At 46.4% G+C, this 12500-nt stretch overlaps 1 protein-coding gene across 1 annotated transcript in view; it reads left to right on the top strand.

Moving 5' to 3' along the window:
• pou6f2 (POU class 6 homeobox 2) overlaps nucleotides 1-12500 on the top strand; it is a gene marked incomplete at its 3' end in the record, with an annotated part of 107902 nt that overhangs the window by 78211 nt on the left and 17191 nt on the right. The window contains exon 5 of the mRNA XM_080544307.1: nucleotides 4622-4759. Within this exon, the coding sequence (XP_080400433.1) occupies nucleotides 4622-4759 (138 nt within the window). The remainder of the gene's footprint in view (nucleotides 1-4621; nucleotides 4760-12500) is intronic.

Genomic DNA, 12500 nt, shown 5'->3' with positions numbered 1-12500 from the left:
TCTCTCTCTCTCTCTCTCTCTCTCTCTCTCTCTCTCTCTCTCTCTCTCTCTCTCTCACCCAGGGCTGGACTGTCGAAGCCCCTTCTTCTTTTCACTCATACAAATCCCCCATCCTGGCCAGAGAGAGAGTGGCTCCACTCACAGACGGCTGGCGGATTATCTGTTAATGCAATCCCTGTCTGATATCACCATCCATCCATCCCTTCCCAACACTCTCACACAGATACATGTATTTATTTGAAGATTCGGTGGCCCAGATAAGCTCCCCTCTCAAATCCCGCGCCCGTTCCTACAGTGATAAAGCATGATGACGAGGGTGTATGTCACACTCCCTCTCTCTCTCTCTCCCTCTCTCTCCCCCTCTCTTTCTCTCTCTCTCTCTCTCTCTCCCCCCCTCTCTCTCTCCCTCTCTCTCTCTCTCCCTCTCCCTCTCCCCCTCTCTCTCTCTCTCTCTCTCTCTCTCTCTCTCTAATATCTGATCTGATCCTTTTGTTTCTGTAATATTATGGTGCAGCATGAGAGGACAACCGTAGTGTTGTGTTTATATAATCTATGTGTCTCAATTAGGGATGTGAATCGATAAGATGTTATTGATACCGATCCCATTATCTATTCTGCTTATCGGTTCGATTCTTTATCGATTCCCTTATCGATTCCTGATACATTTTCTGTGTGGAAAAAAGTAGGCCTACACAGGTTTTCAGCGTCAATGCAGCTGTTTTATTATCTCAAGTCTCTGAACAGTGTATAATATCTGAACATAACATTTGAACATAAATAAAATGAGCTTGACTAGCTGGCTGTAGCTTCAGAGCTCTGTAGCAACAGTCTGTCTGCCATCATCTGAAATGGATGAAATGAAAACGGTCAGTTAAAAGTCTTTGCAAACTAACTGTAAACATGGCGGACACCAACGATAACATTACCATCATTTCGCTGGCGGCCAACAATTTTACGTTATCGTGTTAACATTGACGTTGACGTTAGCTAGCTTTCTGTTGCTAACTTTAGTGATGTTGACAGTAGATACTCGTTAACCAACGTTGCCCTTTTCATCTTTTAAAATTCGTTCAAATGAACGTTAATTCATCCCATGTATAAACATGATTATTACCGATCAAACTGCCACCATAACTTTTTGCAACGACTTGCTCCAACATTTGTAGATCGGAATGTTCAGACGCTCTGCCAACTGTCAGCGCATGCGCAAAACACGCCGGCATCGATAAGAGGAATCGATAACCTCTGAGGCATACGATTCTGATGCATCTAAGTATTTGTTACCGTTTCTCGATCCCCATCCCTACAGTAGTCTCAATATCACACGTACAATGATGCTAAAACGATTGGCACAGAGACACTGAATATTTGATCATAGAGAAGAGTCTAAACAGTCTACATCCGAACCAACTGTCAGTCTGGAGATCGATCCAACTGTTTGGCAGGAAGGCGTTTGACACTTTGGGTTAGCTGGGTTCATCTCTTATTTTTTGGGCTGGAGCTGCTTGCTGAGTCTCCATGGGATGTGAAAAATAAACAGATTATTCCCTCTATCTCTATTGACATCAACTTCAATGTTATCAAAAAACGAATGAGATAAGTTCAGAAGGTTAGAAGTCAGTGGGTATCTCCGCAAATGGATATCCAAGATGACATGGAACCTTCAGGGCGCATATCTCACAGAAGAGTGACGTGTTTTGAAAACGATTACTGTTTGCCAAATACATGTTTCTATGTTCCCTGTGTTCAGTTCCTCTGGCCCTTATTATAATACCTTCGCTGTAGGAAATTGATTGTAAATTGTTCACTCGCGCGTGCACAAGCAGCGTGAATAAATCTAATTGAAGTTTTACAACCCCTTCAGAGATATTTATGGAGATAGTGTGCAAATTGTCCTTATCATTGGCAGATTATGATGGATGTCAAATTGTCAATGAAGACTAAAAGCCTGTATGAGATTCCTTCAAAGTGCACTGTGGGTAACTCGTAAAAACCCACAAGTCACAAGACCGACATATTACTTCTTAACATTTGAGACTTAAGTTGTCCAGAAGGACGAACGAAACCCTGAGCACATTAAAAAAAAAAAGAGAATCTTGCGATTATCTAAGAAAGAAAAAAAAACAGATGACTTTCAGACTAGGAGGAGGACACAATATCAATCACGGGCAATTTGAGGCCACCAACATGAAATATGATTTCATAAGACAAATGCAGTGTCATTCTTAATGTGCTTAACCTTTACTGTCAATGAAAAAGTATTGATCGCTCCGTGGCATTTTTTCATCATTTGATTTCAGAAAAAGCGTAATAATATATGGTGGTGGTATAAGAGAAAAGATGAATGGCAACTGAATGATCTCAATTTAACAAAGTTCAAATCCCCACAGAGCCTTTTGCGGTCGGTGGGAGAAAAACGAGTGGAATTTATGCCTTTGGTGAAGGAGGCTTTGATAACTTTATGGTACTTTCTTGCATACGTGTCTGGAGCTGATGGATATACACTATGTATTTATACCGTAGGCCTATCCGTAGTGTTGTTAAACCATTGTTTTATTGTCTATAAAATATAGCGCTTTTCTTAAATAGCGCTTTTCTAGACACTCAAAGACGCTTTACAAACTGAAAAGATCGAGTAGTAATAATAAAAAGACACAAAAAGGTTACGGTAGTGCTGGGGACACATGGGAAGGGGAGGGGGATGGGAGGGTTAACCGGTGAAGGCGAGCTTGAAGAGGTGGGTTTTGAGGGCCTGTTTAAATGTTGGCAGGGTGTTGGCCTGTCTGATGTGGTTGGGGAGGGCGTTCCAGAGGGACGGGGCTGCGGCTGAAAAGGCCCTATCACCCCAGGTCCGGAGCTTGGTCCTGTTAAGTGTTAAGCGTATAGCTGGCATACTTTATCGTCTACTCCCCCCCCCCGATTTTCAATTGTTTTACTAACCCTCTTTGGATATGCATTAGCCCGAGCCCCGACCAGGAACAGCCTAGTCTGGGTTCTAAGCTATAGCCTTTTCTATTATTTCTCAATTCGCAGTTGAGTAATTGTCTGGTCTCTTCTGCCTGCCTGCTCTTTGATCTACTCACTCAACCTAATAAGGCTCTGCTCTGCTGCACGACACCCAGATCAGCGCTGCATTTTCAGCCTCTCTAATAAGCGGTTAGCTTGATTTATACGGGTAATCTCAGCTAGGTGGCTGGACTTCAACAGTCCACCGTCCACACACACACACAGCCTCTACTACCCCCACATGGGAGCACAAGCTCTTTTTAAAACCACGGGCCCGCCCGGTCCAGATGAATCCATTACCAGCGGGGTAGAACACGTCGGCCATTTTAATTTATTTTTGGAACCCTCTTCTCCCTCTCCTTCAGGTCTTCCTTCAGTGTAACACTGTGGTGGTAGAGACTTATTACGGTGGTCAGGTCATTCTTAAGTACGTTGACGACGGTGGTTGCCGGTGCTACAGTGATGTATGGCCGCCGTGGCTGGGTCTATTGTTCGAGGTAGATGGACTGGGGGCTCAACTGCCCCTGCAGGACGAGTCCGCCAGGCCCCAAGTGGAGCCCCGGGGGCCACAGGTAGCACTTAAAGTGGTAAAATGGCCACTTATTCACAGCCTCCGCCCCCCCCCCCCCCCTCTGTCCTGCCCGCCACCCCCAGGGGGGGGGGCCTCCCACTCACCTCTTGAGCACGGCCCTCTGGGAGATGTATGATGGACTACGTGAGGCACTAGTGGCACTGCCTATGGAAACAATAACGCTTCGGAAACTATCTACTACTGTCTAAAGCTTTTTGCTCTGTCCACCCTGCGCTGGTCTCTTGTGTTTGTATACTTCTAGAATATACTACTGTATTCATTTATACACAGGACAAAATGGTACTATCCCTTGTGCCGTAATCCAAGGTCAAACGCATTTAGAAGCCCAATCCGGATTGAAACAAGCTAGCAAACAAGCTAACAGCAAGCTAACAGCAAACTAACAAGCTAACAAACAAATAACAAATGACCAGTTACCTACCCTAGCCAACAGCAGTATGCAGCATGTCATTGGGGTTTTCAAGTGGGCACCTTCCTTCACCGGTGTTTCGCTAAGTTAGGCCCACGACACCTCGAGAAGGCTAAACGCTGAAATCCAGCGTCCTGGAAACACCCCCCTCCATGCTACCACGTATATATCTATTATGCATTGTGTTGGATCAGCGTTATCTATTGACGACAGTGACATTTGATGTTAAGGGGCGGCTGTGGTGCAGGAGGTAGAGCCGGCGTCTAATGATCGGCAGATCGACAGATCTGGCCACATGTCGAGGTGTCCTCGGGCAAGACATTGAACCCCAAATTGCTCCCTAATAAGCGGGCCGGCACCTTGAATGGTAGCTTGCCTACCTCGTCGTTGGTGTGTGAATGTGTGTGTGAACTGTGAATGGGTGAATGGCCGTTGTAAAGCACTTTGGAATAAGGAGCTTTATATAAGTCAGTCCATTTTGTCGTCCCTCTAGTTGAACCCTCGGTCCACCCTACACTGGTCTCTTATGCTTGTATACTTCTAGAATATGTATATCTATTGTCTTGTTCAGCGTCATCTGTTGACGACAGTGACGTTTGATGTCGTCCCTCTAGTTGAACCCTCTGGCCAGCCAGGCGGCGGTGGCGGCAGCAGCAGCTATGGGCTCCATCGCCGGGTCGCAGGTGTTCGGCAACGCCCTCTCCAACCTGCAAGGAGTCACAGGACAACTGGTCACCAACGCACAAGGACAGGTGAGTAAACGGCGTGTAAACAAACTCGTGTTTTTTTAAGACTTGTTCAAAAGCCTGTGGGATCTTCCGATTATGTGTTTTTAGCAAGTTTGATGTTCTATGAGCGTGTTGTGATGTGCGGTTAGATGTTCGTAGCGATGTTCCTTCTTAGCTTGTAGCTACTAGCAGTTTGTTTTGCGTGTGGTTTGATTCAGAGCGAGTTTCTGTATTCGGTATTTGGTTTGAGGTGTACCAACAACATTCAAATAAGCATACAGTATCTTCTTCAACTATTTTCAAATTTCAATGTACGACACGTCATTTGAAAGCTTTACAATCTGGAGAAAAACTGAAAAATGACCTTGCCCTACTTGAGGATCTTTTCATCAGATCCTGTCACATAACGCCACAAAGGGACGGTGGTACTGGTTACAGTAGTGTCACCACCAGGCTACTGAACTGTACGTATAGTCAGTCAAATCAACCCTACAAATACTCTTTTAACAAACAATCTTTTACCTACACGCAAACACAATTCCAAGGACTATTAGGTGCCGGTACACAACACTGCTCTTTTGTAGTCCCTTTTTTGTAGGTCTATTTCTTTATTCTCTAGCTGTTTGTTCTAGCTGTGTTTGATTCTGCACCGTGGCAGCCATCCCTGGCATATGCTAAGCTTTTGGCGAATAAACAAAGCCCTTCTTTTCTCTTATCCGCATGCGCCGCATGCGCCCGTCGCAGTAAAAATGCTGACCTTGTCATATGTACAGGGTGGCTGCAGAATTGTTCCATCAGTAGCCAGAGGCTTGAACGATGATGCTTGTCAGCGCGGGGCCCTATCTAATGAATCATCTTATCGCAGGTGCACACGGCACATATTAAAGGAAGATTGTATGGACAATGTGCCCTTCCACGCCACGCCTGTGTTATTTACCTTAACCCCTGTTCTCTGTTTTCATCCCTCCGCTTAGAAAAGAACAGGTTGAGGAACAGCGAGATTTGGTTATTTTCTGGGGTTGATAAGAGGGGCTTAGGGGCTTAATGCATGTGGGGGTGTGTGTGTGTGTGTACAGTAAGGAGCATTACATTACATATTTGTTATTATTATTATTATTATTGTTGTTGTTGTTATTATTATAGGAGTATTTATATGGCTATGGTTTTGAATGTTTTCACATTTGTTGTCTGTGTTTAGATACTGTAGTCTGTAGTGTGTGTGTGTGTGTGTGTGTGTGTGTGTGTGTGTGTGTGTGTGTGTGTGTGTGTGTGTCTGTGTCTGCATGCGTGCGTGCATCTGTGTGTGTGTGTGTGTGTGTGTGTCTGTGTGTGTGTGTGTCTGTCTGTGTCTGTGTGTGTGTGTCTGTCTGTGTGTGTGTGTTAGCCTGTGTGTGTCTGTGTGTGTGTGTGTTAGCCTGTGTGTGTTAGCCCCTGTGTTAGCTAGCCCTTGATGCTAAACGCCGCTAATGAGACAGTATGGGTTTCCCTGGCTTAGGAGGGTGCCTGGAGCGCTGGGGGGGGGGACAGATCGCCATGGCGATGGGTTTGATGGGAGGCTCTGTGCTTTTGTAGTGTCTCGTCTCTGACACCGGCTGACATAATCAGGTCAGTGAGACGGTCAAAGCCCTGGGCTGCAGCCTCCCCCCCCCGCTCCCCCGCCTCATTATTCACTAACATTATTCAGTCTGTGGGGCTCTGAAACACGCACCACTCTAACGCAGGGAGGACCATACACACACACATACACACACACACACACACACACTTGATACATGCACCACTCTAACACAGGGGAAGACCATACACACACACACACATGCGCACACACACACATGCGCACGCACACACACACACACATGCGCACGCACATATACACACACACACGTGATGCACCACTCTAACACAGGGAGGACCATACACACACACGCGCACGCACACACACACACACACACACACACACACTTCATACACGCACCACTCTAACGCAGGGGAGGACCATACACACACACACATGCGCACGCACACACACACACATACACACACACACACACACTTGATACATGCACCACTCTAACGCAGGGGAGGACCATACACACACATATACACACACACACAAATATACACACACACACATGCGCACACACACACACACACACTTGATTCATGCACTACTCTAACGGCCAAGCTCCACCATGGCCATCGAGCGTTGCGTCAGCGTTGCGTCTAATGTGCGTTGCGTCCGAAATTGGGATCAAATGCATTGTAATCAAGGAAAGGTGCTCCACCTGCTGCGTTCCGTCAGCGTTGCGTTGCGTCAGCGTTGCGTCCGATGGCTGCGTCCAAAGTAGACATTCAAAAAAGTTTGATTTTTGACGGTGGACGCAGACGTCACAATGAGACCAATTGTACCACGTGGTACCACGGACAGCTCCAAGTACGAGCTAGCCAGTGGAGCTAGAGTAGAACGTTGACGTTGACGCAACGCAGTAGGTGGAGCTTGGACAACGGGAAGTTGACGCAACGCCGATGGCGAGTTGACGCAACGCAGCAGGTGGAGCTTGGCCGTAACGCAGGGTCCTCACATATACACACACAAATATACACACACACACGCACACACACACACACACTCTTGACACTACGGGACTTTTATTCTGAAATAATTTTTTGGGGACTTTTATTCTTAAATATTTTGGGGGGGACTTTTATTCTTAAATATTTTGGTGGGACTTTTATTCTGAAATATTTTTGGGGGGACTTTTATTCTGAAATATTTTTGGGGGGACTTTTATTCAGGAATAATTTTGGGGGGACATTTATTCTGAAATAATTTGGGGGGGACTCTTATTCTGAAATAATTTGGGGGGGACTTTTATTCTGAAATATTTTGGGGGGGACTTTTATTCTGAAATAATTTTGGGGGGGCTTTTATTCTCAAATAATTTTGGGGGGACTCTTATTCTGAACTAATTTTGGGGGGGACTTTTATTCTGAAATATTTTGGGGGGGACTTTTATTCAGAAATAATTTTGGGGGGACTTTTATTCAGAAATATTTTGGGGGGACTTTTATTCAGAAATATTTTTGGGGGGGACTTTTATTCTGAAATATTTTGGGGGGGACTTTTATTCTGAAATAATTTTGGGGGGACTTTTATTCTGAAATATTTTGGGGGGGACTTATTCTGAAATAATTTTGGGGGGACTTTTATTCTGAAACATTTTGGGGGGGACTTTTATTCTGAAATCATTTTTTCGGGACTTTTATTCTGAAATCATTTTTGGGGACTTTTATTCTGAAATAATTTTGGGGGGACTTTTATTCTGAAATATGTTGGGGGGGACTTTTATTCTGAAATATTTTGGGAAGGACTTTTATTCTGAAATAAAGTCCAAACAGGAGACAACCAAAGACAGGCAAAAGACAGGCTTTTATAAGACTTTGGTTTTTATATTCAGCCCCGAGAATGAGATAAAGAGGAATGAGAATAGCTCCAGTGCTTTTATGCTTTTGCTTTTTGTTGATATTGTAATGTAGGCTAGTAGTGGGTTAGAACAGTGTGGCATGGCTATCACTGGGATTCAAAGTGGCGACATTAGATCAAATGGTCGGATTTTGTTATTTGTTATTCAACTCTGACGTCTAAGTGTGCAGACTGCTAATACTTGAATCTGAGTGGCTCTCGGAAAGCACAGAGGCTGGCTACCTTCCTGGTAGCAGAGATGGATTTGAACATGGTCGTGATATGAGAACCTCTGTTCATTTGGACTCCATTATGTACTCTAGAAGGATCATTCGGGGTTGTAGATCTATGCTAAAAGGCATAACCTACTGTTGAATGTGCATGTTAGATGTGTCCGTGTTTCGATGTCTTACAGAGATTACTCTTTTGAATAGAGGGGAACAGTGAGTGACCCTGTGATTCGGACTCAATTTATTTATTTCCCTCTTTCTCCTGATGAGTGGGCTACAGAAGCCTTGAAAAGCTTTTAGGTTTGTTACACTTGTATAAGTTCAGTGTGGTCACAACACTTAATTACATTCAGCCAATCTTCTGCTCTCCACGAAGAGTCGATGAGACCAATCTCCTGTCTGTTTGTACTGTGATCAAGGCTTTAAGGACAGGCTTTCATTTACGGTTTTTCTCTCTCGCTTTACGTAACAGGTTTTTCTGAAAGCATGACTCATGTTCTCTTAACTCTAAACACAAATCCCAAAACTCACACACAAAACCCTTAACTCCACTTTAACTAGGTAGCAGTGGGGATTACTACTTACTGCGTTGCAGTATTTTGGCTTGACCAGCGAGTTTGTGGTGATTCTCACATTGAAACGTAGTTCAGTGTTTCAAAAGAAAAGTCGGAACATTTTGCTTGGTTGCCGACATGCGGACCAAAAGACTAGAGCGTGTCACATTTTGTGAATAATTGGTTTGAGATAAGATACACAAGTTTGAGGTGTTGGTCATTGTGTCTCAAGTTCCGATGTTAGTGTGTGAGCGATTGAGAACAGTAAAAACAGCACAGCGCCTGTGCCTCAATACAGCAGCACAGAGCCATCCATAGTCTATACAGGGGGAACAGGGGGAATGTGCTGGTATCTTTCTGAGGAGAAACCAAAGCATATGTACTTGAAGTATTTACCAAGTATAAACCAAGAATATTCAGAGAAGAGAACTGGGATAAGGAACAGGAAGATTAAGGATTCTGTGTGTGTCTGTGTGCGTGTGCGTGGTGTGTGTGTGTGAGAGAGTGTCTGTGTGTGTGTGTGTGTGTGTCTGTGTGTGTGTGAGAGAGAGTGTCTGTGTGTGTGTATGTGTGTGTGTGTGTGTGTGTGTGTGAGAGAGAGTGTCTGTGTGTGTGTGTGTGTGTGTGTGAGAGAGTGTCTGTGTGTGTGTGTGTGTGTGTGTGTGTGTGTGTGTGTGTGTGAGTGTGTATGTGTGTGTCTGAGTGTGTGTGTGTGTGTGTGTGTGTGCATATGCGCATGCATGCGTGCATGCACATGGGTGTGTGTGTGTGTGCGTGTGTGTGCATATGCGTGCATGCACATGGGTGTGTGTGAATGTGTATGTGCATGCCTGCGTGTGTGCATGTGTGGGAACTCCCAGCTCTGTTGCCCCTGCCGCCTCATCCTTGTGTTTCTCGGTGGAAACCCCTTCTGGGTCCGCGGCCTCATCCATCCCCTTCACCAGGCTGCTGGGCTGCACGTCTGTGATAAAGCCCACAGCCACCGCAGACACGGTTCTCCTCCCGCAGAGAACACCTGGTAGAACACACATGCTCCTGGGTTAACCTGCTAAGCAGGTGAGATAGAGAGTCAGATTCACACCCACACAGGAGACCCTGAACTCAGAGGAAGGCCGTAGCCAGTAGTAAGCTCTACTGCCGTTGCCTTTCTAAGCTCTTTTACACAACTGTTTTAACACTAGAACAGCCGTGCCTTTTTTTTTCCTACTATAAGAGCCGCCTCCGGGGTCAAATGACCATAGTCTTTACAATGGGAAGCTGCTACTTACACCTAACGACCACTAGTTGGCCGGCTTGTAAATTAGCCTGCCTCCTACACAGAAAAACTGAAAAATAGATTTATATTAGCTTATCCTGTGTGATGTGATTTCGAAAATGTAAGGATACTGGGTGATAGAACGCACATATCTAGGAAAAGTCATGAAAGGAGGATCCTGAAATGTTGTTCTAGTGTTAATTGAACAGTATATATATGTGATATATACACCATGTGTATTGGTTTGCTAATGTATGTCTGATGAACATTTGAAGTAGTCAATGTCTGTTGATGTCATGTGAAATTCATGTATTCTTGTCTTCTTGGACAAGGTAACGACGGTAATGTCCAAACTTCACATTTCCCCATCTTGGGTCTCTGGTCTTTATTATTATTAATCCTTTATTTAACCAGGGTAGTCATATTGAGACAGTAGCCTCTCTTCAAATGAACCCTCTCAGCGTGAAGGGAGGCATGAGGGGACAGGGGGCAGAGACGTTGGCTAGCGACCATGGCTAACGCTGTCCGCAGAGCGCAGACTACCCTGGCCGGAGAGATGAGATGAGATTTCTGTGGAAACGAGAGCAGCATAATCTTAATGAATTCTACTGAGAGGAGAGAGAGAGAGAGAGGATAGGGGGGTGAGGGAGAGGGAGAGGAGAGAGAGAGAGAGAGAGAGAGACAAGAGGGAGAGGGAGAGGAGAGAGAGAGAGACAGGAGGGAGAGGGAGAGAGAGAGAGACAGGAGGGTGAGGGAGAGGGAGAGAGAGAGAGGGAGGACAGGAGGGAGAGAGAGACAGGAGGGAGAGGGAGAGGGAGAGGGAGAGGGAGAGAGAGAGAGAGAGACAGGAGGGTGAGAGAGACAGGAGGGAGAGGGAGAGAGAGAGACAGGAGGGTGAGGGAGAGAGAGAGAGACAGGAGGGAGAGAGAGAGAGAGAGAGAGACAGGAGGGAGAGGGAGAGGGAGAGACAGGAGGGTGAGGGAGAGGGAGAGAGAGAGAGAGAGACAGGAGGGAGAGGGAGAGAGAGAGACAGGAGGGAGAGGGAGAGAGAGAGACAGGAGGGAGAGAGAGACAGGAGGGAGAGGGAGAGGGAGAGAGGAGGGTGAGGGAGAGGGAGAGAGGAGGGTGAGGGAGAGGGAGAGAGAGAGAGAGAGAGACAGGAGGGAGAGGGAGAGAGAGAGAGAGACAGTAGGGAGAGAGAGAGAGAGGACAGGAGGGAGAGAGAGAGAGAGAGAGAGAGACAGGAGGGTGAGGGAGAGGGAGAGGACACGCCACACTGTCCAGAGTGAAGAACAAACGGAGTGAAGAACGAAAGGAGGGGGGAAGAAAAGAGAGGAGAGGAGAGGTGGAACGGGAGGAGTTTAGTTCTAGAAGGCTAAAACGTAATTCTTCCTTCCTGTAGCATTTTTGGACTGTCCATGGCCCCCTGGCCCGAGCATAGATGACCTTTTCTTGCTATGACCGACGAACAGATGATTCACTTACTTAGACAAATGTATTTGTCGTAAGTCGCTTTGGGATAAAGGCGTCTGCTAAATGCCAAAGTGTGTGACCCTCGAACCCAGGACGCCTCACAACTCCTAACCTACAACACTAAACCAACGTACTTCCCCTCCTCGACTCTCCACGAATCTACAAGTCGCCTCTCTCCACATTACCATCTATAAATGTGTCATCAGTGTCACAAGCGACTTCTTCCCTGAGGAGAAGAGAGAAGCCAAACGCCTGAACCCTCGGAAACACCCTCCGTATGACAGAGAGACGGTCTAACCCAACCAGCACGTCCGACTGGGGGGACGAGAGTCGAGCTGTCAGCTTGCCTGCGTTTTTTCTATTTTTTTATTGGGCGCACAGAACAACCACTTAGTCCAATGAGGATGAATAATTGAGCGGAACAAGTCCTCCCGCTCGCGGAGGCATGCAAAGCGGGGTGCGCGTCGGGAGACATGAGCGTCAGGCGGGGCGCAATAAAATATGCTAAGTGGCAGGGGAGAGGGGCATTTACAGGGGGGGGGGTCGGCGGTGGAGAGGCGACGAGGAGAGAGAGATAAATTATCTGTTCCTTAATGCGAAGCAACGTAAGCAAATGAGCCGTGCCGCGGGGATGAGTTACAGATCGTTCCCGGCCCGGCGGCCAACCTTCCCTCTCGCTGAGCCTTCCTTATTATGTCAACGAGAGGGAGGGGGGGAGGGGAGGGGAGGGGGGGGGGAGGACCAGGCAGGCAAGGCATAGCAGCAGAGAGAATCAGATTAACAGTGGTAG

The sequence above is a fragment of the Nansenia antarctica genome (assembly GCF_963989245.1).
Source record: "Nansenia antarctica genome assembly, chromosome: 13".
Classification (NCBI taxonomy): domain Eukaryota; kingdom Metazoa; phylum Chordata; class Actinopteri; order Argentiniformes; family Microstomatidae; genus Nansenia; species Nansenia antarctica.
This window is presented reverse-complemented; position numbering and strand designations above follow the sequence as displayed.